The following is a 26,847-nucleotide window of genomic DNA, read 5'->3' on the forward strand; positions in this document are numbered from 1 at the left end:
ATCTTTCAGCTCCTTGTGCTCTGTCATTGATGTTGCCGCTGTCCTATCGCAAGGAGGACGCGTTTTGGGTCGATGCTACCGTCCGTCTACCAGGTAAGCAGTTGTGACAATATTTAAATAAATCATTGATAAATATTTTTTCGGAGGATTTCCAGAGCTCGAATCATTATGGCCAGGCGCGCCGAGTAAACTTAAACTACAAAGCGAACCAAGCGACTTTGTTGAGAGACCGACAGACTGCGAGGCGTGGCAACCCAGAAAGAAGATATGTTAATCCGACCGTCCCTTTTGTTCATTCACTTCCTTATCTCTGTAGTTATTCACAGCCCATTTGGTGTGCTGAGAAGAGCGGCGGGGTGTGAATCAAGAGTTTCGACCGCCGCAGGTGCAAACGTACCTCTCGCCTGAGTAGCAAACGAGAATGGGCATAAACTTTACGCCTCCCTCAGATATACATAATCTCTGCTCTTTCACACCCGCGCTCAGTTTCCGTTCTTATACGCATGTCCCTTTCTTCTGTACACCTCCATCAAAACCCCCAATTACGACCATCCACGGCACTGGGTTTCCGGGACTCTACTACCATCAAGAAGCATCACACTCTGAGTTCGCACGCACTTTCCATCACATACTTTTCCCTCTTCAAAGCGTCGAAAAATATCTAGTAAAGGGCTCTTCTTGAAAAAACGAAAACCGTATCGCCAAAGTCCGTCAAGATGACTAACCGGCAAGTGCTCCAGCAGCCCTGAAACCCCAGCTCAGATTTCCAATTGACGATAATTAGTTTCTGATTTCAATTTTTAACCTCGGCCATGCCGTTTCCCAATTATTTCTACGAGGTCGCCAAAGCTCGAATGATGGATGAGTTCTACTCGTCTGGGCACACCTCGATCGAACAAAAAGAGCCAGACACAAGCCATCCACACCATGACCTCTTCTTGGACACCCAGCAGCTAGTTTCAGAGTATTGCCCGGTTTCGGGAAGCTGGGGAGTCGATTCGTATAGTCTCGACCAGTTTCGCGACGAGAAATACGAACAGCTTCTCTCTGCCAGATCTCTGGATGCAATGAAGGGCGTGTTGGAGATTCCGGACACTCTCGAGAGTGAGCTTCAACCAGTGATGCCTCGCCATGCGGAGATCTTAGCCGTAAGGTTTGCAACACAGTATACAGAGGCGACAATTTCAAAATCATCGAGCTGCTCACAAAGTGCAATGCGCTCCATCTCTGGCAGGTTCCGCGGCCTGCCAACACCGAGGCCAGAATTGCGGCCGTGAGCGGCGTCAGCCAGGCTTCCGATACCAACGGTACTCCGACCGATCCCGACTCTAGCATCAAGGCGGCGCTGAAAGCCGGGCATGCTGCCGCCGAACGCAAGGTCTCCGCCATCCAGGACACCAAGAGGGATCTGAAGAGCAGGCTAGCAGTAGTCGAAGAGGCCGAGACCGCTGTGCTGGGGGCGCAGAAGGCCATGGAAAAATCAGACACCGCACTGCTTCAGTCACTGATGAGCCTGCTGGCTATGGATAACTATTGATGCATGCACGTACAGACGGGACACGCATGCGCTAAGAAGCCAATGTCCGATTAAGAACGCTATTTATATAAAATCAGATAGATCAAAAGACATGCTATCTAAACACCGACCGAAATGCAAACATGTGTCTGTGAACTATGCTTAGACAAGAACAAACGGTCCACGGTACTTGAATCTGGAGGCGGCGCCGTTTTCGGCGGCCGTCGACGCAACCTGCTTGCGCTTGGGGAAGCCCTCGAAGGAGCGGGCATATGTGGCAACAGTGTGCGCAATTAGCTATGCAACAGTTAGAGGCAGTCCATCCGTCACGCGTACACACTATCTTACCTTGGTGTTGACCTGCCAAGCCTCCAGGTTCAGGTTGCTCACGTCGTCGCCAATCTGGTGGTAGTTCTTGTCGTACCACTCACCTGCGACGCCGCCAAACAGCGCGACCTCGGCCTCCGTCTTGATGCCCTCGGCGCCCGTGCTCCAGCCGCCAGCGGGGATCCCGTTGTCGATGAAGCCCACGTAGTCGCTGCGCCCGTCAAACTCACTAAAGGTGTGGTTGAGGCCCTGGCTGGTGTACCAGTCGACGGCGAGGTCGCGCAGCTGCTCAGAGCCCTCGGGGTTGGCGGCGTTGGTGGCGTTGTAGACCTGGTAGGCGTAGTTGGGGCTGGCGAGCATGTCGAGGTCCACGAAGACGCGCACCTTTTGGTTCTCGGCGGGCGACAGCGACGTGGCGTAAAAGGTCGAGCCCACGAGCCCCTCCTCCTCAGCGGACCACCACGCGAAGCGCACACAGTTGCGCACCGCGAAGCCAGACAGCTGCACGGCGACCTCGAGCAGCGCCAGCGAGCCGGAGCCGTCATCGTTGATGCCCGGGCCGGCGTCGACGCTGTCGCTGTGGCCGCCAAGCACGACGCAGTTATCCGGGTCACCGCCGACTGTCTGCGCCACGACGTTGCGAGTGTGGATGGTCTCCACGGCAGCGTCGACGTAGGCGATGGCGTCGATACGCTCCCCGTCGCGCAGCCGGTCGGCGAGGGCCGCGCCGCGGGTGTGGGTGAGGCCCAGCGTGGCGACCTGATGCGGCTCGGGGTCGCCGAGCGTGCCGCTCACGTCCTCGTCATCGGTGTTGTAGATGATGGCCGCCTTGGCGCCGGCACGCCCAGCGAGCTCCGACTTGTGTCCGAAGGCGCACTCGCCGCGCTGCACCAGCACGATACCGTCCGCGGCCGCGGTAGGGTAGTCGCCCGCCTCGCAGCCATTATGGGCTACGAGGACCAGCGGTCCGTGGACGGGCTCCCTATCTTTGGTCGCCGGTGTGCGGCTGAAGGGCTTGGCGTCAGTGTAGACAGAGTCGCCGACAACAAGCTGCGACTCGAAGACGGTGCTGGTCACGATGGGGAAGGTCTGCGTCGAGACGTTGTAGTATTTGCCGAGCGAGTGTAGGGTGTCGATGATGTACTTGAGCGTGCCTTCGTGACCTGTGGCTGGTTAGCAGGGAAGCAGACGAGACACGAACGGCATGGAGGATGGGAACTGACCCTTGCTGCCAATGACGCGGGTGGGGCGATTGAAGTCGGGCTCGGAGAGTTTGGCAATTTGGTATAGCTCGTCGGCGCGCTTGGAGAGGTTGTCGATGCTGACGAGGTCCTGCAACTTCTGCGAGTCGACGAGGAGCGGCTTGGGCTTGCCGAGCGGGTGCTGGGCGGCGGGCACGGCGCCATGGACGGCGGCTGCGAGTGCAGAGGCCGCAAGAGCGATACGGGCGATGCCGGGCATGTTGATTTGTGGTTGAGCCTAGCAGGTGCGTACGTAGATGGTTGGGGGTTGGGAGAGGCTATGAGAGGGGAGAGGATGGCGATGAAGGTGGAAGAGGTGAAACAGGCTGTCTCGGGTACGGGCCGTGTTGCGTCAGAGCGAGGTGGAATTGCGCCGGTTATCGGTTTGAAAGGGTGGATCGGAAGCGTATTTGGCGGGGTCTAGCTACTGGCATATCACCAAAAAGCGATAGCCATTTTGTAGTAGGATGAGAATAAGATTTGTTGGTAGCGGGTTCCGGTGTTATTCGGTACTTGGGTGCATAATTGTTTGGTTCTGGATTCTGTAAAGTTCGTCCGTGGACTGTCCAATGCTATCAATGTGGAATTGTCAACTTAGCCAACTAGCTCGGCCCAACAGCAGGCTTTAAGTTAAGGGTTGTTCAATTTACAGGCGGAGCGAATCCTAAAAGAGCTTCACTAAATGCTGAATTGCCAATGTATTATCATCTCTATATTCTACAGTGGAAGCTCGATGTGACACCAAAGGCCAATGAAAAACGCACGGTACAAGAACATCGACTGCCGCGCTGGTAAATCGTTTCCCATAGTCTCATACAGGGTAGCACTATGCTTATGGGCGGTGGCAAGAAGCCCCAGTCGCTTAACGCGCATGGCCGGAGCTTCTCAGGTTCAAGAATGTGAAAGAAGAGCATCATTAGGTGATAATGGTGATGATATTATGGTGTTTTCACTATCGTTTAATCATAGAAGGTAAAGCTGTTGGCCGCATCATGGCGGTGGGGGCGGATACGACCAAACACCGCAATCCAAGCGCCATGCACGCAATCTATCTAAATCCAGAATAACAGCACCCTCAAAGGACACCACGGAGAAAAGCAGCACCCTAACAGCACCCAAGCACATCAACATACAGACTCTAGGCTTCCCAGTCCATGGCCTCTACCATCCAATCCCAGCCTTCGCCGCTATCATCAGGATTGTCCACGATAATCTCCTCAACTGTCGCGGTTCTCTTCGCCAAGTTGTAGCCTTCCTCCAGACCTCGTAGCACCGTGCCCATAATCCATGCAAGGTCATACATTTTGAGTGGCGGAGTTTCTCGACCCTCGGCCGCGTCCTTCCAGCGGTTCCGCAGCTCCTTGGCCTTCCACAGAGCCTGGTTCACGTCACCCCTGCCAAGTACATCATGTAGCGGATTGGGTTCCTCGTCCAGCGCTCGCAAAACGTTGTGATGGTACGCATGCGACGATGAGCCGCCTCGACTTCCGCCGCTGCCGCGCTCCCGCGGGATCGTGACGGCAAAGACGAGCAGAAGAAGGACAATTGCCTGCTCGATCCACGCATAAAACTCGTAAAAGTCGACTTTAAAGTTGCGCTCGGCGTCATCGGGGGTGAAGGCCCAGGCGGAGGGCGCTATCGCTCGCTCGTAGGCAGCCTCGAGGTCCAGATACTTCCATCGTAGCCGCTGGCACGCCTGCTCGAAGCGTTGCAAGGCCTGGGGAGGCTTCAAGCCAGCGGCGAGTGTGGTTGATGTGCGAGTGCCCAGTGGCGTGCTGTTTGGTGTCGCGGGAGTCGTCGTAGACGGTGCGGGCGGCGGCACAGAACGGGATCGCGCGCTGTCATAGATAGCGTACGGGTTGGAGCTGTCGCGGGAGCGCTGCTTGAGAGGTGCCCATATTGAAGAAGCTAATCCGATTGGTTGTTTCATCATAATAGGGCGCGCAGATGGCAACCTATCGCCAGAGCCCGGCGACTAAGTTGTTTGTCAGAGATCGCTCGGCGGGTAGAGCTTTCGTGGCGGTAGAAGGAACGATGCTCAAGGATAACGTCGCACAGTCAAAACCATGGCAACCAAAGTGCCCACATACTACTGGTCGTTTTTTTGCCGCTCCTCAATGCAATGGCGACGCATTGAATGCTTTTGTATTGGGGAGTCAATCCTAAATGGTCGTGGTTGCAGTTGAGAAGTGCTGAACGAGGTCATTCAAGTGGGCGCTAAAACTCACCTATGCACCAGCCCCGCCAAACGTCACTGGCTTTCAGGGCCGGGGATCAGCTCTCACCTCTACCAGCATTGGCATCGAGTAGACCAAAGGAGGCAGCGAGCTTGAACAACGGCGCGAGACTTGGAAATGACGACAAATAACTGTCCTGCGCGGTCAGAGCCAACGTAAGAAGTACACGCAACCCTCCTTCCCAGCAGCTCTTTATTGACGCGTATCTCAGGCTCTCATTCACCCAAGGATTTATCGTCGGACAGATCTCCGTTGTTGTGATACTTGCCGCGTTTATCAAGTTTTTCATATTCGGAGACCCTCCTTCACCAGATGTCACGGCCTCATTACGCGCAACGGAGCGCCGCTCCAGGACCCTGGCACACAAGCAGTCCCTGCTTACCCTGAGATCTCAGGGCCACCGCCATGGTCAGGGATTAAATCGCAAAAAGTCAACAGTCCTCCGCAATCCACCGGCCCTTACCATCGGCTCAATTCTGAGTAAGACGTATTACAATGTCGATAGCCACCAGCCAGAGAGCCTAGACTGGTTCAATGTCTTGGTCGGCCAGACGATTGCTCAGTTCCGCAGCGACGCACAGCACGACGACGCTATCCTCAACTCACTGACGAAGGCGCTCAACGGCACTTCACGCCCAGACTTCCTTGACGAGATACGTGTGACGGAGCTTAGCCTGGGTGAGGATTTCCCGATTTTCAGCAACTGTCGCATAATCCCCGTGGACGAGGACGGCATTAGTCTCGGAGCGGGCATTCGATTTGATCCTGCGACAGCAGCGCGGGACGGCACCCGTCTCCAAGCGCGAATGGACGTGGACCTGAGCGATATGCTCACTCTGGCGGTAGAGACGAAGCTACTCTTGAATTATCCAAAGAAGCTTTCGGCCATTCTACCGGTTGCCCTTGCTGTGTCGGTCGTCAGGTTCAGCGGGACTCTTTCGATTTCGTTCATCCCGAGCAATCCATCCCAGTCCACGCCGGCCATGATGACATTCAACTTTTTAGACGACTACCGACTGGACTTTTCGGTCAGGAGCCTGTTAGGAAGTCGGTCTCGACTGCAAGACGTCCCAAAAATTGCCCAGCTCGTCGAAGCCAGACTACATAAATGGTTCGATGAGCGGGCCGTGGAACCGCGGTTCCAGGAGATTGCTCTCCCGAGTCTCTGGCCGCGTAAGAAGAATACACGAGGCCCGGATGATGCGTTGGGTGAGGGTTCAGGCTCCATGGGCCGTGCTAAGGGCAAGGAGAGCGAGCGCGAGCTTCGCGAAGACATGCGCAGTCGGGACTCGTTTGGCCATGCGGATACAAGAGATCCAGCGTCTATGCGCCAGAGGCGGTCGTGGCGAGATGAGGATGACTATGCCATGCCCGGGTCACTGCCTGGGGTGAAGCAGGATGCCCGGTAGTGTGGTGGAGGTATGCTCCTATTACGCTGCTGACATTTTTCAGTTGTATAGAATAGAGCAGAATAGTTTCCCTGAAAGAGTGTCATTAGTTTGAGCCAAAAAGGAGACGGGCCTCATTTGGTAATTTATAGCCATGGTGAACATTGTATATTTATGACCAAGCTTGTTGTGTGGCGCTGCTTGCTACCCATATTATCAAAGGAGACCAAAGGGAGAGTCTGTGAGTGAGTATAGGTTTTGACACCAGTACATAAGGCCGCCAACCAGAAGAATATAGTATGGGATCGTCCACTTCACAAGCGTACCCCTGCTTGTGTTCGTGGGTAGCCAATACGGTTCCATATAGCCCCAGACCCGGGGAAGGCCCAAAGAGTTGCAAAATGCGTGTACGAGCACTACAGCGAGAAGGGATCCTGTTCGAAGGAATAGGAACGTGACATAGGCTCCAAACACAGATGTGTATGCCAGCTGAATAACCGTGCGCAGGAGCGCCACCCAGATGGGAACTTCGGGGTTGGTGAGGCGAAACTCGTAAAAATGGTGCATATGAGCAACGCCGAATACAAGAGGCGAGAGAAAGATGGTATGAACGGGGCTAGCCTTGGCCAATACCAGGAGCGGGACTACGGCAGAGCGAAATAGACATTCTTCGGTAACAGGTCCCTGTGACGAGTTAGTTCATCAATTTTCTTAATCGATAGTTGGCATATAGCCGGTGATTGCCTACGGCAACAATGTTGCGCCATTCTGGCCAACTCCGCCAGAGATGCTGTAAGCCGGAGCCAAGATGGCGCCAGCCGCCGTCGATAAGGAGGCTCTCGTAGAGAGGGCCGGCGAAGAGGATGGCTGTGAGCAGCGTAGCCTTGGCCGACTCAGATAGGCGAACGGGCCAGTAGCCCATCAAGTAGAGGGCGGCATGCTGTTGGTCGAGGCGGTATATGGTGATGAGTGTGACGACGGAGCAGGCGACGGTGGAGAGCGTCACGGCTCGCACACGGGCACGGATGGCGGCGAGGTCATCTCTGGACCGTGACGGGGAGGGCCTTGTAGCATCTGATGCATAAAGGGGTAGCACGTAGATGACGGAGTATGCCAGCTGGGTTGTGTGGTGTCAGCTTGGTGGCGGTGTGCGCTGGGAAGAGCAGAGCGTACCATCAGCGCCGATGCCTGTAACGTGGTTAGCTCGGCGGCTGGAGAAGCGGCTGTGGTCTCCATCGTGGATAGGGGGTTGTTTCGACCAACGTGGTGCGGTGTAGGCGGGGTGAGCAGGGGAAGTCGGTGGTTGGCAGCTTGGCCGTGGTTGACTTTTGGTCCCGACGATATAGTTGCCAGAAAAAATAGGGTTATCATGGGCAGTTGCAACAGTTGGTAGGTTTAGTTTGCGTTGGTGTGGGTCTTGGATCAGGCTGATGTACGGACCGAGTGTCATGAGCAGCATCGCGTTGCATGGGTAACTGGATTTTGGGAGCACGCTTGGGTCGGATTGCTTGCTCGCATCTGTTGATGACATAGCTACCTAGATTGATGGTGACGCTGGATTATGGAGATTGGAGATGCATGCATGCGTTCATGGTGAAGCTAGCGCGCGGTTACGCGGGGTTGGGGAAGCAGGTTTGGGTTGGGTTTGGGGGAGGATGGGATGGAATGGTAACTATGGTGGTGTGTAGGGGGAAAGGATATGTATCAGTTTCCAACTGTGGATTTTTGATCTTATGCTTGGTACTTGGAAGTTATTCATGGCACAGATAAAATTTTGTCTGTGCATTTCTATTTGTTTTTTTTTTTTGTCATGATATAATCCGTACAGTCAGCATTATCAGCGGTGGCTCTGTACCCAAGTAAGACGCGTTTCGCGTTGAGACGCGCTGGATGCTAAAATTACTTTGTACGTGACATGTGCAATTTCACAGTACATGCAGGTCCCAGTGTGCAGTGCATAGCGCTGCATTAGTTGACTTGAGGCTCGATAGCCACTGGTCAGCAGTGGGACTGGCTGGGACCACGACAGCGTTGGATACCGGTGACCAGCTGTCGTTTCATGAAGCGCTGGGCGCCCAGTGTGACTTTTACGACATAGCACATTTTGCTTGTGAATTGTCCATGGCGTTGGGAGTCTGGATACTACGAAGTACATAGATATATGCAGGTGTTGTGCCACAGGTGGTACTTGTCGCAGGATTCAACTTGCCAAGGCGATTTGGCCAGTCATTTTGGACAAATTGTCAATGTCTGCGACATGCTGCAATCGAATGGCTACATTTGCGATGTCTTGATCGTTCTGTGCAAGCTTGTTTGCACTTGACAGTGCGTCGGTTTGCATCTGCTGCGGGTAGTTGCACAGGGCCGCTGATAATAGTAAGAAGAAAACAAAGCACGGAAGAGAAAGACGAAAAAAGAAAAAAAGGAAACAATATCCACAGCGGTAGTCTGGTCCAGTCTGTCCCGATCCAGTACGTACCACTCCAGCGGGCACAAAGGGGCAGGGGCGAAGGCTGTACCTGGCCAGGCACACGCAGCACACCAGCACGGGTGGGTGAATGAGGCTACCTAGCGTAAGGAGGTCATGCGATATATTTCCAACACCTTCAGCCTTGGTATCCGAACATTCCACTAACTCCAGGGCACCATCCAGGCGGTTACGGATACATGTACGGATATCCCTACATGCTCGAAACAGAAACATGTCCAAGCCCCCGCAAACACGACTGAGCTGCTCCGGATGCTCACCTCACCGCAAGATTCAGCACAGAAACATCTGGCCAGCCTGCGACCTGTTTCCTTGGCTTGCCCAATAAACGGCTGCCCAGAATGGATCTCGAGTGGCTCCCCCATGCACAAAGTTATTAAACATACGCCACTAGCTGCAGCCGCTGGGACCTGCATGGTGTCTCTGCTCCAATATGGACGAGGATTGGCTTCCTTTGCCCGGGTCAGCCAGCCGTCACGAACTGTGTTTCCCATTATCAGCATCCAGTCATGATGCTCCATCCAGCTGCCAGGGACTCCGTCCAGTCGTCACACCCCAGCCAGTCCTGTCGATGTGATGTGTGCGCTGGCCGCCATCCACCACATGTCGCCAACCTGCATCTTGTGCCAGGCCTCGCTCTCGCACACACCATCTCTCTCCTTCATCCTCTTCATCCTCACTCACTCTCAGTCATTCTTTTATTCCTTCATTGTTTTTTGTACTTTACTCAAGTAACTCGACCATCTTCATTCGACGCACTCATTCGCAATTTTTTCTTGCATCCTTTTCTTTACTACTACGACTTTATTTTTCAATTCTCTTAACCGACTACGTATACGCCTCACCGTTTCAACCTCACTCAGTCCGCCAATTTCGCGCAACGTCTCCTTACTACTACGCATACCGTCAATAATCTCAATTCGCCCTCACGATACTCGCCCCGTTCAGAATAACCCATTGCTCAAGGATTCGCCCTGTTCTGTCATCGGACCACTATTATACACCCCATTATACACGTCAAGGATTATCACCACCGTCGCCACAGTGACAGACAGCATTTATTGCACATTTACAAGCAACGCTGGCTGTCTGGACTTGAAAACGAGATCCGAAACCTGAGATTCAAACCAAAATCCAGAAACCTGCAGCAGTATAACAGGGCAATGGGATTGTAATGCACACACATAACCGCCCAACAGCCCTCAGCCATGTCAACCCCACGGATGCCTCTGCAGGATCGCGGCAACCTACAAATCAGACTTGTACCATACAGCCCTCCTCGCCTCAGCTCAGACTTCTCTGCACCCAATTGCCACGACGGAGACGCCTGTGGCTCAACCTCTCAATCGTCTCCAGCGAACATCGAAGTTTACCAAAGTGACACGCCCCAGACACACCGCCTGCAGGCAGACTCGAGCCCGGTATCGCCATGCGAATATTCCGATCATGACGCATATCGGCGCAGAGCTAGCACGCCTCGACGGCCCTCAACATCGTCATCAAATCGCCGTCTACGGCATGTTGTGAATGTCCACTCAGATAAAACCTTTTCACTCCGGCCGCAAGTCGACTACGAATCAATCTCACCGTACTCGACCTCGATTCTTAACTCAACAGCCACACACAGTACAGTCGGGAGGAACTCATCTGTCACGTTTAGTTACGGCAGACGCAGCTCGACATTGGCCCTTCAACAACATGAATCTGCCCCGACGTCTCCGGATGAGAAGACGCCGCCCCAGTCAAGGGCAAAGAATGCGGCAAGCGCATCCTCACCATGGAACTACGAGTTCGTTGGCGGTGTGCGCAAAGTCTATCGACAAACCCCTGAACCAGAGTTCAAAACCACTATCTCCTCGCCAATTGCGACGCCAACAAAGGCTCATTTGCCGCCACCCAACACCACCAGGATTGTCGCCCGCCAAAATTCAATGCTTATTCCGCGAAAACCCGTGCCTAGCTCCTACGTAGGAAGCGTATCCGATCTTGACACCCCGAACATCAGGATCGTACGACCAGTACCCGCGGCCACCGTCCAAGCTCAGCCGTCACTCGAGTTTAGCAATTTCTCCCCCTCAAGTGACCAGAACTATCGCATTCTCGGTGATTCTGGCTCATCAGATTATTCCCTTGGTAGTCAGTCGCGCCCAAGAACCAAAGATAGCGAACCCAACTGCGTCAAGCTTGATGGTGCACCGTCACCCTCCGCCGCCGACACGCCTGCATCAAGGCTCAAGTCGGAATTTTCTAGGGAAAGTTTGATTGTTGCGCCTCTCAACCCGGCAAGAAAGCTCTTTACCGACAAGCCCATCTCCGTCAAACTCCCGCAAGGAGGGTCGTCCCAGAGATTCCTCGCCACTTGGTCCGCAATTATGAATCACGATGCCGCTCGTGCCTTGTTTGGCTCCAGGATATATCCTCCGAGAGCTCATAGCACGAGGGCACCCTCACATAGCGGATCTGCTCCAGCCTCACCTCCACAGCCTCCCCTCTCAACTGTATTCTCGGAAATTGAAGGAGAAAACGAGCGTCTATCTGGATCTAGGTCCCCCTTCGCGGCGGAAACCAGCATGGGACGAACAAGTTCTGATATCTCTGCTGGAGAATCAGAGCCTGGCGAGTACAGCCTTATGCGACAAGTCACACCAACATCTGATCCAGAAAACGGGCCGCTGGCTACTCTTGGAAAGGGACATGAGTCGGACGCAAGCGCGAACTATCATCTTGTCGGGGAACAAGACGAATATGGTGATGGCTTGACAGACCTTCGGGATCTCTTGACGTATCGCCCTTCCCGTAGAGGCGGGGTTCCAGGTATGATGGCCAGCTATGCTTCAGACCGCAACTTGTGGTCCTCCGCGAGCGCCAGAGCGAGCAACTGGGCAATACCAGCGTGGGCAAGGTAAGGAAGTAAATTTCAGAGGCGATTGCGCAGCTCAATCAGAGCTAACGTTGAAACAAGGCTGTATTATGGCGGTGGCGAGCGCCGTTTCCTCTCACACCAGGCTTCACGCGACTCCATTCGATCTGCAAACACAGAAAGTCCGGCAGGGAGCTCATTTCAGAGACGCTCTCACAGCGTTGACCGATCTGGAGTCCCTCCGCAGCTCCCGCAAGAACCTCCCTCCACTGCCAATGGCCCGCCGCCCGTTACCATCCGGAGGTCCTACCCCGACCTGAGTTGGGCTCGAACACTCAAAAAGCAGACGTCTAGTTTGTGGTCACCTCACCTGCGACAGGACAACAGGGCAAGCGCTCACGCAATCTGGGACCCCCCAGCTGGCGCTTTATCGGTAGAAGGCTGCATTACTGCGCGACGAAATGTACAGGTGGTGCTTTTCATGTCTGGATTCCTTTTTCCCATTGGTAAGTACGCCCCTGGTTGCCCTTGCTGGTCCGTCCAGTCTAACATCTATTTAAAACAGCTTGGATGGTCGCCGCTTTCATACCACTTCCGACCAACCGAAATCTCGAGGAAAAGAACTTCCCTAGCACAAGCCATATCGACCTCACCGAGGATGACGGCGCCAGCCCATCCCAACTTGCCAAGGAGGTTGCTCTCTATAACCGCGCAAAATGGTGGCGAGATCTTAACCGTGCCATGGCTGTTATTGGACTCTTAATCATTGGCGCATTTGCAGTTCTGATTGCGCTTGGCGTTAAGCAACGATGGAGATGATTGCGCCAGCGTCCATCAAGTTGAGCTCTGCCACAACAAACCGTGCCCTACTTACGCATTTCCATTTCAACAGTATTTTTCATCTTCGATTTCTTCAAACCCGGCTTTGATTTCTTCAGGCGCAGATATGCCGCGACGAATTGCACCGATATATACGACGCACGACACGCTTACGATATTGGCAGTTTTTGGCGTCAACCCAGCAATCTCTTTCATCAGCCCGTTCTTTTTCATCTTTTTCTTGTCCGACCTTGATTCAAACTTTACACTACACCACGCAATTTGGCGACTGTTTTCTCGACAATGTATACACAAAAGCATTTCCTTTTCCATACCACGATGCGCTGCTGTGGGAGCAGCTCTTAAAGTCCCATATTTCTGTACTATATAATGCCGGACACGGAAAGGAAAACTCAGGCGACTTACATGGACTATTTGGCACTACCTGTTAGTTGGTATGCTATGGCTCGCTCTCGAACAGCTTATACCCCGAAAGCTACTACAGCGTTTTGAGCTTTCCCTTATGACGGACGATATTTGATGCGTCAATGAAATGTTTAACACGTCATATGTTTTATTACACCTTCTTTTGGATAATTTACTTAGCAAATTAATGTATTATTCTATTTTCACGCAATTCTATTTGTGCCATCCTTATGATGAACATGCTCCGAAGGCCAATCAGCAACCACCAAGGTGGTGTGTCAGTCAACTATTAACTGCATCCTTGCTGAGTTTACATGGCAATCGCAACTCCCTTTGGAAAGTGCTTATGAGGACTTCTTCTGAAGCGCCTCTACCTCGGTGCGGATCTCTTCCATCGCTTCAGTGATATCTCTCTGGGGATCCTTGGAAATGCCAAGTATTGGGTGACTGCCTGTGAGACTGTCGGTACTGAGTGACCTAACAAGTTTGGCATGTGCCTTTCCTTGTCGTTTTTCGAGCTGCTTCTTCAGCAGAGCCTTTCCGGGGGAAGCGAAGAAAGCAAGCGAGGCAACAGTCCAGACGAGAGCATAGAAGTAGACGCGAGACCATGCCAGCAGAGAACCTTGGAAGCTGAGGACCAAGAATGGCATGGTAGCAAATGAAAAGGTCACCTGCGTGACGAGGAAGCTGGCAAAGTCGTAATACTTCTTGTTCTTGGTCGGCGCTCCCGTGTTTGCATCCAAGAAGAACGGCCGAACATGGCGTCGGAAGTCTAATGGTATCGTTAGCCGTGTATCTAGGTACCAAGTGAAGCAATAGAGGTGGAACCTACTCTTTGCTGAAGTCTGAATTAAACTAGCGAGGATGAAACTGAGGTAGTAACCGGGATAGAAGCCGTGCCACAGTGCGCTGGTAGCAAAAGTAATCATGCTGGCTCGGAAGCCAGGCTTTTTGCCCCGCGGTGTGACTCGAAGATAGACGTAATTGCGCAGCCAGTGGTTCGTATTCATGTTCCATCCACCAAGATACGCTCGCGGGTTTTGTGCCGTTTCCACGGCGATAGGGTCGATATTCTGTAGCCGATTCCACGACACCTTGCCGGTAACAGGGTCAATGCCGTTGTAGCCGAGACCAGCGAGAATGCAAGATCCCTCGGTCAAAGTCCAGACTCCGTAGTACTTGAAGCGAGCGACAATACCAGTTGCGTACATGATGAAGACACGGTTGAAGAAGCTTTTCTGGGTATAGGAATCCGAGGTCAAGACTTCGTGGTTGAAAGAGCCGGCCAAAGTGACGAACAGACCAATCCAGCCGAGGCCGGTGAGGACCTTTAGCAGAGCCGGGGTTCCACTACGAGGAATTCTTCGCTTCTTTCGCGAAGGGGGCTTCTTGGACGGGTCGACGCCCGCCGGGACATCGAACATGGTCGTGTCGATCCATCGCTGATAATCGACGTAGTCAAAGGCAGGGCCGGCGAGAAGGGAGGGGAAGAACATAACGTAGGCAGTGTAGTCCAAGAGGCTGGGGAGCTGTTTCAGAGAGCGTTCTTTTTGAAAGTTGGAGAGCTGGTCCTCTGGGATTTGGCCGTCGGCAATGTTCCAGCAAAAGGCGCTCAGTTTCATGAGGAGTACCATCTGCGCGCCAGTGATATCAACAACGGATGGATCATTCTGAATTTGACGCTGGATATGGCTGATGGACATGTGCGCCATCAGAAAGAGAAACCCGAGCCATGGCATGTATGGGCTTTTTTGTAGATACTTTGTGATGCAGTAGGTACCGATAGAGCTGATGGCAATGGTGCGGAGGCCGATCCATAGGTCAAAAAGTCCGACGAGGTAGAACAATGATGTGCTGTGTTGTGAGCAAGACGCCGGGTTGCAACGATTCCGAGGGAATTACCTAATGATGAAGAGGTTTTTGTAGGCCGGCTTCGCGTCAGGGATGCGCTTCAAAAGGCCGGCGAGCGGGTATGAGATCAAAAATGAGAAAATGATTTTGACTGCAGGCGGTTAGACTTTGATGGTAGGCGGCCGCTTCTGATGTACACACGCTCATCGGGGGAAGATCCGACTGTGCCCGAGAGAGCCTCAAATGCTAGAGAACTCAGTTAGCTAGGCACGCGAATGGGTGATGGATGCTTGGACGCGGGACGCGTAGTTCCCGGGAGGGCAGGCTGCGGCAGGCGCCCAGGCACATACGCTTGTTGAGTAGAGTGATCATGGTAGCTGGCGGTTTTCGCGTGAAGCTCAGATTCAGGGGATAATGCACGAGGAGCAGGATTCTCGCGACATGGGAGTCTAGAAAGGTGCAGGTATTATTTCTAGGGCATGCATGCCGCCAGGATTTCGGTTGGGAGGGTAGTGGAGCGTGATTCGATGAGATCAAGTTCAAGGACCAAGTTCAGGTCGACGACATCACCGCCGCCTGCTGCTTTGGCATTCGTCACGGGGGACTGTGGGCCCAGTCAGATGCCACGCTTAGAACCCGTGCCTGGTGGTTTCAGCCAAATGATTTCAGCTGTTGGGACGGTGTGTTTTGGGTAAGAAAAGGGAAAAAATAAAAAAACTGAAAAATAAAATAAAAATAAACATAAATATATCAAGTGGGAAATGCTTCTCATATAGAATTGGGCCACAATCGTAATCGTTGCGCACTGGTGAGAGACTGGCATCAAGACAAAAATGTGGTGGTAAAAATAAAATTCGGTAATTATTCTAGAATCCCCCGTTACTTCGCCGTACTAGAAGTATAGTTATGCGTCACGTAGCGGTGAAATAGTGTCGTCGAAAACCCGAGGGCCTGCCACCCAAGGTTTAAGAACTGATATCCATGGCGCCATCTTTGCTTTCTTCATCCTTCTCGCTAGGCGCATAATTGAAGTTTAGATGCTTCCAGTCCTCCAGCTCCTCCGTAACGGAACGCATCCTGTCGCGTATACTCTCAATGGCATAGCTGCCCAGCAACAGGCGGAGCGGCGGGTATGAGCAGTGGGCGAGCTGCCACACAAGCTCCGCGCATTTGACCGCGCTCGTCGGTTGTCGATCACCGAGCCACTGTACCATCCGCTTGGCATGCAGAGCAGGAGACGTGGCGTCGGAATACCCCTCGCTAGCAGGCCTGATGAAGAAATGGCCAAAGCTCGGCAGGGGACTGTCTGAATCGTTCGTCATGGGCTCGTCGCGACGCACGAAGCCTGGCTCAATCAAGGTCGCTTTGATGCTGAACACATCCGTCTCGTAGAGCATTGCCTCGATGAGACCCTCGACGGCGTACTTTGTCGCGCAGTACGGCCCTAGTCCTGGAACGCCCAGAGCGCCCGACGTGGAGCTGAATATGAGATACCTGCCGTTATTCTGCCGTCGGAAATAAGGAAGAGTTGCGTTGATGATGTGCAGCGTCCCCATAAAGTTGGTCTCGAATTGGTTTCGAAGATCATGCTCGTCCTGGTCCTCACACGAGCCAATGACACCATAACCGGAGCAATTGGCGACAACGTCGACATGGCCAAAGTGGTCGAGGGCGCGCTTAACGACCTTGGTAACCGAATCGCGCGATCGTACATCGCACAGCTCACCGAGGCAGTTCTCGGGCATGTTAGCCATCTCCTCGGGGGTGGATTCAAAGATGCGCCCAATCGAAACGACATAGTCTCCCTTGGACAGCGCACACTTGACCAGCGACCGTCCCATGTGCCCGGTGCCGCCGAAAATCTATAATCATGTCAGCGGTTGATGTGTGTGCATTGAGGACCGTCAGCTGTCAACCTACGATCCAAACGAGGGGCTTCGTTTTGCTCAGCGGCGGCTCGCAGCTGGCGGGCAGCTGAAGCTTGGGCTTGCCATCCTCAGAGACATCCATCTTTCGTGGCCGTCTCGGGCCGGATGACTGTCAGGACGACGAATTGCGCACAAGTCTGACTTCAAGATCAGACTGCATTGGCGTCTAACGAAAGGCTGGGGGGTTATTTAACAAAGGGGCATGATTCAGGTTGTCGCGAAAACGGCAACTGGGGAGGGCGAACTGCCGAGAGTCAGTTTTAGCGACGCTGCTAATTATAACGCCGTGGAGAGGCGCCCCACCATGCTTCATCCAGGCAACGCCGCCCTGAGGCTCAAGGCTCGATTGATTAGCTGGCTGCGGAAAATAATTTATGGGTTAAATGGTTGAGTGTCGCGTTCTAGCCAGCTGCCGTTCTTTCCGCCTAGACGCCAAGGAGGCAAGGTACATAGGTAGGGTCCAAGAATCGACAACTTCTCCCCTCACATAAGTCTTGCGACCCAAAGTCAGTAGAATAGAAGGGACTTCTCATTGGTTCTGTTATTATTTTAATCGCTATGCCTCTGCTTCCCAATATAAATTTCTCCAACGCATGCCGTGTCCCGTTCTTATGGAGAAAGAAACTCATTGACGTACTCCTTGCGATACTTGTTGTCGTTGAGCTCTGGGCCGCGGTTCAGAGGCGTCCATTTCGGCTCGTCCTTAAACAGACGCATGGCATGGACATACTATTTCAAGTTAACGACAAAGTAATCTATATGGGGGGCGAACACCCACGTTGGACTCGTCTGTGGTGAATCGGTGGTAAATACCAGCCGGCAGGATGATCAGATCGTCTTTGCCGAGTTGTATGCGAATCCAGCTCTCATCCTCGCTCCTGACGTCAAAGTAGCCCTGTCCATCGCGAATGTAGCGAATCTCTTCGTCCTCGTGAAGGTGCTCGTGGAAAAAGGTCTTGACCTTTTCATCGTAAACCGCGCCCATCTTTTCTGGTGACACAAAAATCTCATCACGGTTCTTGTAGCCTCGTTCCTTAGCCAGTTCATTCACGCCATCGATTTCGGGCATGTGATAATACAACACGCCGAGCTTGCCCAGCGCGTCAGCGTCGACGATCTTGCCGGAGTCGTGCGCCAGGCGCTGGTCGCCCTAAATTACCAGGTTAGCAGACGCAACAGTGTGATTCGCCACGCAGCACTTACCGGCAGGTTGTCATATAGATATGCCTTCATGTTTGGTCTGGCGCAATGTGATGAAGAGGGGTAAAATTTGGCGCTGATGTCAGAGGTCAGCATTGTAGACGGTCGCTCACCAGTTACATAAGCCCCTCCGACCACATGCTGCCACCCCACAAAGCTTATACATAGTACAGTCGCGAGCCAATTGCCATGCGTTTATATGTCGCCATCACTGCTGCGATTCCTTATCAGCTTTACACGCTTTCTTCCGCTAGATATAGTCGATGTAGAGGTTACCAATGCATCCTAAACCGCCATCCCGAGGTAACTGCGGGTTCAAACTTGTAGTGTGGTTTACTTCTCCAAAGCGGAGCTACCTCTATAGTCCATCAATATGTTTCAAACGCCATACGCAGGTGACAGTCACTCGATAAACAAGATAGCTGCAGAGTATGTGTCCATCTGCTCAATAGTTCCATTTTCCGTGGTGCGCCATAGATGCCAGATGCCGTTCACGTGTGTCTAGCGAGCTTCGGGGACGACTGCGGCCTCGCGGATCCCAGCGTGGATCATTTCGTCAACGTCGTCGGTCGAGGGGCGCGCAGGCCTACCCTCAAAGAGCCTGCGCCACCACCCCGGAGGATCCAGCGGTCTCGATCCGTTGTGAAGGGGAGGGTATACTTCAGTAAAAAAATACCAGATGTGTCCGATGACAACACCCATGATCTCGTCCTTGGGGACATTGCCGTTGACAATGAGGCTGAACCCCATAAGCACCCACGGCAAGTACGGGGCGGTGAAGTTTAGAAGGCCGAGAAAGTTGAGCTGTATTTCCGGGTTCTTTCGGGACCAAATATATACGAGGGTCGAAGAAAGTGGGTGCCCAAGAAACGGCAGCGACACGAGGGGGGACATGACGATGAGGCTGACCATTGCGTAGAGCAAAAGCCATGCGAAGTTGGCAGGCGACCGGCCGGATGCTTCTTCGAGAAGCCGCGAATATCGTTGGAGGAAGTATATATGGAAGAGTAGATGGATCGAGAACGGACCGAAATAGAGGAACGATGTCACGAGGCGCCAATACTGCACGAAGATGTTAACGACAGCCCGATCGGAGGCTCGATTTGGGATTGTCGTACCTGTGATCTATAAAAAACAGCCCGGTAGCTGTAGAAGAGCTGGTATGGGGAGACCACGCGGCACTGGACCAACGCACTCGCCAGCAACGTCGCTGTCGTCCACCATCGCGTGCACACTGGTGTCTCCCAGAACCAAGCCTCCACGGGCAAACGGGCACCATCCATCACCTGATCTGGGTAGAAAAGGAGGGAGCAACGATGAAAAAGAAATGTTGCGAGCGTGCGGCGTGTGTTCGGGAGGGCGGAACAGGATATTTTGTCATGAGCCCGATCAGGAGTGGTGTTGGAGAAGAATCGTGTCCTATTCGCGGGAAGCGGAAGGTGATGGAGACGTCACTGAAGCCACGTTTGTTACGGAGCAGATTACTGAGCACATTGGCCCAGTTTTGGTGCTGGGTACAAGCCCATCGGTGAGCGATCCCCCACCTCGGTGATATCTGGTTGCAGAAAGGTACCTGCTGGCCAAGTCCCCGTCCACCAGCCACATTTGACCAGGTTGTACCTATTGCATTATTAGATGCGTAGTAATCACGGCCAAGCAGTGAGCATGTCCAGTAGCTGCTATTATACAGGAGGAACATTTTTAATGTTTTAATATGCCTTTGCAGGTTCCAAACTATACTAATTGCATCCTTATCGCAATGCATAGCATTAAACGTTCTGTATGGGTGTCCGGGGCGCCTCGAGATCGCATACAGCAACTTCCGCGATTGCATATTTACATTGCTCTATAACAGACAATCGAGCCTTCCAACTTGCATCTGAGTATTTGAAAGAAAGCAATGTAAGCTTAGGATCCTACTCAGTGAATTAAGTACTAGTAAAAGGTAGCTGCCCCGCCACAACCTGCTACCTACTAACTACGTCACAAATGTGGCTAACCACATTCCCCCAAACACCTTCAGGAAATAATACAACGAGGCATATTCACAAATTCAATCAGCGCCTATCAAAATGTCAAGGCTCAGACCAGTAGCCAGGCTCTTTGCCTTGGGACTCGCACCGGCTGCCTGTGTCGGCGTTTCCTTCGCGCTCCGCAATCCCGTCAAGTTCGATGCGCTCGAGCGGCCACCCGGAGCCCGGCGACTTCGCCAACGCGAAGCTCCTCCTTCAGACCGACTTTCGCCTCGGATTATTGAGCAGCTGTCGCGTGGCAGCATTCTTGGTATGCAGCACCTCCATCGCTTCCTTTTTCTTTTCACCCTCTAATCCAATTGATGTGCGCAGGCTTCGGGGCCGGCGTAGTCATTGCCTTCTTCTCACGCACCCTAGTCTTTCTCGGTGGTCTGGTAGCAGGGTCCTTGCAGGTTGGTTTCTTTAGACCGATGGTTCCTGTGCATGGCTGATGGGTGTCCTAGATTGCGTCAAGAATGGGAGTTGACGTCTTAAGCCTGATTCCGATCGACCGCAAGCTCTTGACCGAATCACCAGTGCTAAGGATGTGGATTGGGAAGCCGTGGTTTACATCATCATTTTTATTAACTTTTATCCTTGCGGCTTTTGTGCGCCTTTAGATGGGCTGGGTATTACGCTGCAGGAAGGCGAGCGCCAGCTCGTCGTTTGCCACAAGGCTCTTGGTCTTTTCCAAAGTCTCCTTGTTCTTGGCATTAATCCAGTCCTTCTCCTCCTGGGTCAGTAGGGACTTGTCCATCATGTTACTGCAGTATGGGACCATGGTGACGTTTTCAAATCCGTAGTACGGTGTGCCGCCGAAGTTGTTCTTCGTCTTGACCTCCTTGACGACGATGACGTTCTCGATACGGATACCGAAGTTGCCGTCCTCATAGTAGCCGGGCTCGTTTGAGATGACGTTGCCGGGCTTAAGAGGGAACTCGCTGTAGGCAGGGCGAGCACCGATGCCCATAGGGCCCTCATGAACGTTGAGGAACGAACCAACACCATGACCAGTGCCGTGGCGGAAGTCGAGGCCGGCGTTCTAGGATCGTTAGCCATATTCAAGGCGTATAAAATAGGGAGCAACCTACCCAGAGGAATTGTCTGGCAAAAGCATCCAGGGCAAAGCCAGTAGCGCCCTTGGGGAAGATGGCGCGGTCAAGAGCAATGAGGCCCTTGAGGACACGGGTGTATGCCTCCTTTTCGCGCTCGGTCGGGGTTCCGAAGTGCATGGTGCGAGTGGTGTCAGTAGTGCCATCATAGTACTGAGCACCAGCGTCGCAGAGGTAGACAGCGTTGGGATCAATGACCGAGCTCTTGCCGTGTCTGGCATGGTAATGCATGATGGCTGCGCTAAAGGATGTGTTAGCGATTGCCTCCCATGTTTCTTAGTCTCCTGTCTTACTTAGGCCCGGTGCAGGAAATGGTAGCAAAGGACTCGCCAACGAAAAGATCCTGCTTCTTGCGGAACTCCATCAACTTGTCGGCAGCCTGCGCCTCGTCAATGGAAGCCTTCTTCTCAATGAGCTGGTTCTCAAGCCAAGCATAGTAGGAGGTCAGGGCAGCGCCATCACGAATGTGGCAGGCCCGCATTCCCTCCAGTTCGACCTCATTCTTGACCGACTTGGCGTCGGTAATAGAACTCTTGACCTCCTCGGCCTTGTCATCGCCGCCGATGGCAGTCTTGACGGCCCACGAGGCGGTGTCGGTAATCAGGTACTTCCCACCAGAAGCCTTCTCGACATCAGCAAAGAAGCTGCTGTACGGCTTGATCTTGACCTCATTAGCAGCGAGGTGCTCGCGGACCGGCTGGTCAGCTTTGGACTCCTCTACATAGAGGATCGCCTCATCCTGCGTTACAGAGGCATAGCAGTAGAAAACCGGGTTGTACTCGACATCGTTACCACGCAGGTTGAAGAGCCAGGCAACCTCGTCCAGAGCAGTAACGTACATGCCAGTGGCCTTCTTCTTGGTGATTTCCTCGCGGAGATCGGTGAGCTTGTCCTTGACCGTCTTCCCAGCATACTTGTCGGGGTGGATAAAGACCGTGTTGGAAGGGGCGGTGGGGCGCTCGTTGCCCCAAATCTTGTCGACCAAGTTCTCGGTGATTGCTACCAGCCCAGAACCGCCGGCCTTCTGGATCGTTTCTGTGAGTTTCTTCGCAACAGCGGGTGTGATAAGGGTAGGGTCTACGCCAGCCGCTTTGCCGTCCTTGCACTGCTCGGCTACCCAATCTTGCCAGGTGATCTCGTCGGGAATACCAAACTTGATCAGTCTCCAATTATCGTCCAGTTGCTGTGTAGCCTGGTTGAAGTATCGGCCGTCGGTCGAGAGTGCTGCCGCCTCTTCGCTGACGACGGCGGTTCCAGCAGATCCGTCGAAGCCCGAGAGGTATTCTCTGCGGTTGAAGCAGTCTGCGGCATATTCGGAGGCGTGGCTGTCACCAGAAGGCACGACTGTCTCGGATTAGTCTCTGTTGACCAAAGTCCGCTTAAAATGGACTCACTGTAAGCACTGATGTTGTTCTCCTTCATCAGCTTGCGGAGCTCCGCGAGACGAGGTGTGGTGTTTACACGATCCATGGTGTCGAATGATGCTGATGTATAGTGAGATGCAGAAGTACGGATACAGCGTCTTGGGCTTGCGAAACGGAATATATGTTGTTTCCAAGGAATCACCACTGGCCGCAGTCGCATTGGAAAGGCCCTGCGTGGTTGGTAGGGGATGATATATCTTGCGTAAGAGCTTGCGGATAGTTGCGGCTCTGGTACCCCTCCCCCACCACCTGCTGTGTGGATCGAGCACACTCGACATGCCACATTAAGACGAAGACTCCCACCGTGTTACGTTATAAGTAGCGAGATTCCCCATCCGACCTTTCTATGGACTTCTTAGGCTAGGTACTTGACTAATGAATGATGTTCGGTGGAAGTGTTGTGGTGCATGTGGTCGAGGGAGGTACAGAGGTATAGCGTCATTAGTGGTGAGCATTTGACGACCAGGATGATGTTTTGTTCAATGTCTCCACGAGAGGCTTGCGTTCTTCATTCTTCGTACCAAGCCCACGGAGCGTGTCCTGCCACACGGTGTGTGCAGCAACGAACAACAACAACAACATGTTTTGAGGAGTGAAATCTACCTCCATGCATGACAATGCGACCAGTGAATTTCTCATGACAGGGAAGATGTCGACGATGAACTTCCAATGATAGGTAATAATAAACAGGGTACAGCTTGGTCTCAGCGTCTAAGTTTTTTGCTGTACATATTTCTAAACTGCGAGAAAGATGCGCATACAAATAAATTGCTAAAAGTTTGTTCAGGCCTTAACTTATGGTATTTTTCTACCAATTCGAGCGGCGTTTTGTAATATCAGATATAGTTGGGTTGGCTGGTGCGCGCACCTTGGGGTGTTTTATTTTTATTTTTATTTGGCTTTCACATCTTTTTCTTGATTAAATGGTGGCCGTTTTTATTTTCGTGTTTTCTACATGGGGGTTGCCCAGTTTTCATAGACGGTGGGCAGCAGGATGTGTTTTCTTTTCTTCTTTTTTTTTTACCACGTACTTGGACTATCTATCTATCAATCGCAGGAAAGCAACAAAATCGAATAGTAACCTGAGCTCCCAAATATTGGGTCTATCGCTGTTCATAAAAAAGGTTTCTCGCTATCAATTATTTTTTGCCACTCATCCCTTTTAATCTGTATGGCTCCATTGGGAAGATTCTTTCGATTTCTTTTTTTTTGTTTTCTCTTTGGCGCAAGACCAGGAAATTCTTTATCGAACGAAGAAGGCACACAAAGTTAGTGAATGTGACTAGGTAGCTAGGCATAAATCATAGCGCTTTATATATTTTGAGTATCTTATTTCTTTTCATTTCTTATCGTGCACCGTTTCGAAAATTTGGTTGGTGTTGCCTCAAGAAGATACGACGAGGTGGAAACGGAAAGCTGGTGGGGTGCGTATTTTAAACGCACGCCCAACACCCGCACCGTTACCTGCATGGCGCAGCTGTCCAAGGGATCCAGACATCGCGACGAGAGTTCATCCTGCAATGCCGTCATTATGCGCCTTCAGACACCTACAATGCGAAGGTTCTCATCAGCCCAGTCTCTACAGCCGAAAGTGATATTTTCGGGAATCCAGCCAACGGGTGTCCCACACTTGGGCAACTACGTTGGAGCCTTACGGCAATGGGTTCAACGACAAAACGAGGAACCCAGGTCGACTCGCCTGCTTTACTCAATAGTTGACCTGCATGCCATCACCGTACCACAGAAGCCTGGCTCTCTGCAAAAGGCAAAGAGGGAGGCGCTGGCTACACTACTGGCCATCGGCATTGATCCAAGTAGATGCACGTTGTTTTACCAGTCCGACGTAGGTGTCCTTATTTGGTAAATGGGGAAGATCGTCGCTAACAACTGTCAAGGTCGCAGGGCACTCTGAGCTCATGTGGATACTATCGTGCACGGCATCGGTAGGGTATCTATCTCGGATGACGCAGTGGAAGGTACACTATGTATAAACTTTTGCTTCTGGTCTCGTCACTTATAGGTCATCTAGTCGAAGCTCAGCCTGGCAGAGTCATCGCAGTTGGGTGATGGGCGCGTTGGAAACAAACTCAAACTCGGTCTCTTCTCCTATCCAGTTTTACAAGCCGCCGACATTCTTGTTCACAGGTCAGTCAACCAAATCGAAATGAATTCCAACTTGCGCCTGGGAAAATTGCTCACCATCTCTTAGAGCTACTCATGTTCCTGTCGGTCACGATCAGCAACAGCACATTGAGTTTGCCCGCGAGTGTGTTACCAACTTCAATCATGCTTATGGGTCCTGTCTCGTCTATCCTGAGGTTGTTATCTGTAAGATTGAGCGGTTCGTCCACCTACGGTTCCAAAGCTAACGGAGACGTCTACACAGCACCAGTATGCCGAGTGATGTCTCTCACAGACCCAACCTCGAAAATGTCAAAATCGCATCCGCTAGAGCGATCCCGCATCTTATTAACCGACAATGCGGACGCAATCCATGCCAAAATATCATCTGCCCTGACAGACTCGCTTCCAGGCATCAGTTATGAAAGGGAGTCGAGGCCCGGCATCTCAAATCTACTAGATATCTTGTCAATTTTCAGTCCAGAGGGTAAAACCGCGTCGCAACTAGCCGCAGACTACAGTGAGTCCAGCCCACGAGAGCTGAAAGCGGCCGTTTCCGAAGCTGTTATCAAAGGCATGGACGGCATTGGGCGACGCTACAACAAACTCATAGAGGACATCAAGTATCTCGATCACGTCGCCGAGGAGGGGGGGAGAAAGGCAAGCAAGAGTGCAGAGGAGACCATGCACCTCGTCAGGGAAGCCATGGGCTTGTAATATCGCTAGTATCATGGTGTGTAGTCTTACTTGTATCAACAGCCGCATAGATCGCATGTACAACACCACTTTGCTCTCAGATTAACCAGCTGCCTATCCCTGAATTCAGCCCTCCCTTCATGCTGCATATGAAAAGTTCGCTCCTCTGGCTGCAAGCCAAAAGTCACGAACTACTTGGTTGGTGGCACGGGCGCCGCGGAGACTAGCAAAACGTCAGTGATTGTCATCTCTTACAATTCCGGTAGCGGTAGAGGTGATCGAACCTTGCCACTTTCTTTACAAACAGTGCTTTCTCAGCCTGCGAAACCTTTGCGCTCGGGAACGAGGGATGATTCAACCCAGCTTCAAGCCAATCTTTCGCTCTCAGGTGTCGGTTGATCAGCTTCTTCAAAGGCTCGCTAAGTTTGTCCAACTCGCTTCGAGAAGCATTCCCTCCAATGTTTCTCGCGATGCTTTGACAAAGGAGCGGGCCGAGTGTGTTCATAGCAATGGACAGCGCGTTCTGCAGACCCTCGTCGCTGCTTCTGGTATTGACAAATGCGGCCTAATTATAATCAGTACAGTGATAAAAAAATACGTTTGTGGGATTTGAACATACCCAAAACTCGGCTGCCGCTGCCTTAGGAAGAGGCTCGCTTCCATCTAAAGCCTGCAATGCGAATAGAAAGAAGAACTCGGCGATCTCTGCCGGTTGAATATTAAGGATGACAGACAGATCCTTTGTTAGGATTCGGCTGGAAATTTCTATCGCGTTCTGTGCAACTTCTGGTTCGGCCGAAATATCAATATGCGCTTCGGTCTCCGTATCAGCGTATGGGTTTCTTCTGAAGGGAAACTGTCTCAGCAGCCCAATGACCCAGACCATTACCGCGGACAGGATATTGTGGGAATTGTTTTTTCCGCGTACTGAACTGGCAAATGAACAGGCGGTGCCGATGAACAGGCCGACTCGTGGCGTCGCGAACGAGTGCGAGGTCAGATACTGAGCAACCTCCGACGGGGGAAGCACGAACGGTCCTGGTTCCGTTTCAGAAAAACCTGTTCGCAGTGCATTACAGATTTGCTCTGTAATTTCGCTGCTGGTTGGAAACATTGTTTGAATCTCCACTATAACGGTAACAACCCGTCGTTGAATTCCAGGTAGAGAAATATCCTCTGAAATGCCGGGCTGTACTTCATG

General features: G+C 52.4%; 11 protein-coding genes across 11 annotated transcripts; 3 read left to right on the forward strand and 8 right to left on the reverse strand.

Annotated features, from left to right (window-relative positions):
- Positions 1-1,067: 1,067 nt before the first annotated feature.
- Positions 1,068-1,537, forward strand: ISF_08320 (hypothetical protein; the record flags this gene model as incomplete). Its single annotated transcript, XM_018851923.1, has 2 exons — positions 1,068-1,104; positions 1,167-1,537. 2 exons carry the CDS (start codon positions 1,068-1,070, stop codon positions 1,535-1,537), a joined length of 408 nt encoding a protein of 135 aa, XP_018700820.1.
- Positions 1,538-1,678: 141 nt separating this feature from the next.
- On the reverse strand, positions 1,679-3,304 carry ISF_08321 (aminopeptidase Y precursor; the record flags this gene model as incomplete). Its single annotated transcript, XM_018851924.1, has 3 exons — positions 1,679-1,813; positions 1,865-3,006; positions 3,067-3,304. 3 exons carry the CDS (start codon positions 3,302-3,304, stop codon positions 1,679-1,681), a joined length of 1,515 nt encoding a protein of 504 aa, XP_018700821.1.
- Positions 3,305-4,222: 918 nt separating this feature from the next.
- Positions 4,223-5,017, reverse strand: ISF_08322 (hypothetical protein; the record flags this gene model as incomplete). The annotated part of the gene is made up of 1 exon (XM_018851925.1): positions 4,223-5,017. The coding sequence occupies one exon, from the start codon at positions 5,015-5,017 to the stop codon at positions 4,223-4,225; it is 795 nt and encodes a 264-aa protein (XP_018700822.1).
- Positions 5,018-5,438: 421 nt separating this feature from the next.
- Positions 5,439-6,730, forward strand: ISF_08323 (hypothetical protein; the record flags this gene model as incomplete). Its single annotated transcript, XM_018851926.1, has 2 exons — positions 5,439-5,476; positions 5,533-6,730. 2 exons carry the CDS (start codon positions 5,439-5,441, stop codon positions 6,728-6,730), a joined length of 1,236 nt encoding a protein of 411 aa, XP_018700823.1.
- A 195-nt stretch (positions 6,731-6,925) lies between these two features.
- On the reverse strand, positions 6,926-7,945 carry ISF_08324 (CaaX prenyl proteinase Rce1; the record flags this gene model as incomplete). Its single annotated transcript, XM_018851927.1, has 4 exons — positions 6,926-6,948; positions 7,036-7,393; positions 7,458-7,826; positions 7,883-7,945. 4 exons carry the CDS (start codon positions 7,943-7,945, stop codon positions 6,926-6,928), a joined length of 813 nt encoding a protein of 270 aa, XP_018700824.1.
- A 4,682-nt stretch (positions 7,946-12,627) lies between these two features.
- ISF_08325 (hypothetical protein) lies at positions 12,628-12,876 on the forward strand (the record flags this gene model as incomplete). Its single annotated transcript, XM_018851928.1, has 1 exon — positions 12,628-12,876. The coding sequence occupies one exon, from the start codon at positions 12,628-12,630 to the stop codon at positions 12,874-12,876; it is 249 nt and encodes an 82-aa protein (XP_018700825.1).
- A 770-nt stretch (positions 12,877-13,646) lies between these two features.
- Positions 13,647-15,525, reverse strand: ISF_08326 (MBOAT family protein; the record flags this gene model as incomplete). Its single annotated transcript, XM_018851929.1, has 5 exons — positions 13,647-14,074; positions 14,135-15,156; positions 15,205-15,304; positions 15,355-15,399; positions 15,504-15,525. 5 exons carry the CDS (start codon positions 15,523-15,525, stop codon positions 13,647-13,649), a joined length of 1,617 nt encoding a protein of 538 aa, XP_018700826.1.
- A 593-nt stretch (positions 15,526-16,118) lies between these two features.
- ISF_08327 (short chain dehydrogenase/reductase) lies at positions 16,119-17,163 on the reverse strand (the record flags this gene model as incomplete). Its single annotated transcript, XM_018851930.1, has 2 exons — positions 16,119-17,015; positions 17,074-17,163. 2 exons carry the CDS (start codon positions 17,161-17,163, stop codon positions 16,119-16,121), a joined length of 987 nt encoding a protein of 328 aa, XP_018700827.1.
- A 527-nt stretch (positions 17,164-17,690) lies between these two features.
- Positions 17,691-18,314, reverse strand: ISF_08328 (1,2-dihydroxy-3-keto-5-methylthiopentene dioxygenase; the record flags this gene model as incomplete). Its single annotated transcript, XM_018851931.1, has 3 exons — positions 17,691-17,810; positions 17,860-18,231; positions 18,285-18,314. 3 exons carry the CDS (start codon positions 18,312-18,314, stop codon positions 17,691-17,693), a joined length of 522 nt encoding a protein of 173 aa, XP_018700828.1.
- Positions 18,315-18,782: 468 nt separating this feature from the next.
- On the reverse strand, positions 18,783-19,193 carry ISF_08329 (Derlin; the record flags this gene model as incomplete). The annotated part of the gene is made up of 1 exon (XM_018851932.1): positions 18,783-19,193. One exon carries the CDS (start codon positions 19,191-19,193, stop codon positions 18,783-18,785), a length of 411 nt encoding a protein of 136 aa, XP_018700829.1.
- Positions 19,194-20,909: 1,716 nt separating this feature from the next.
- Positions 20,910-22,875, reverse strand: ISF_08330 (Peptidase M24, structural domain protein; the record flags this gene model as incomplete). The annotated part of the gene is made up of 4 exons (XM_018851933.1): positions 20,910-21,335; positions 21,385-21,646; positions 21,699-22,749; positions 22,800-22,875. 4 exons carry the CDS (start codon positions 22,873-22,875, stop codon positions 20,910-20,912), a joined length of 1,815 nt encoding a protein of 604 aa, XP_018700830.1.
- Positions 22,876-26,847: the final 3,972 nt, after the last annotated feature.

Source organism: Cordyceps fumosorosea (genome assembly GCF_001636725.1).
Source record: "Cordyceps fumosorosea ARSEF 2679 chromosome Unknown scaffold_29, whole genome shotgun sequence".
In the NCBI taxonomy this organism is placed as follows: domain Eukaryota; kingdom Fungi; phylum Ascomycota; class Sordariomycetes; order Hypocreales; family Cordycipitaceae; genus Cordyceps; species Cordyceps fumosorosea.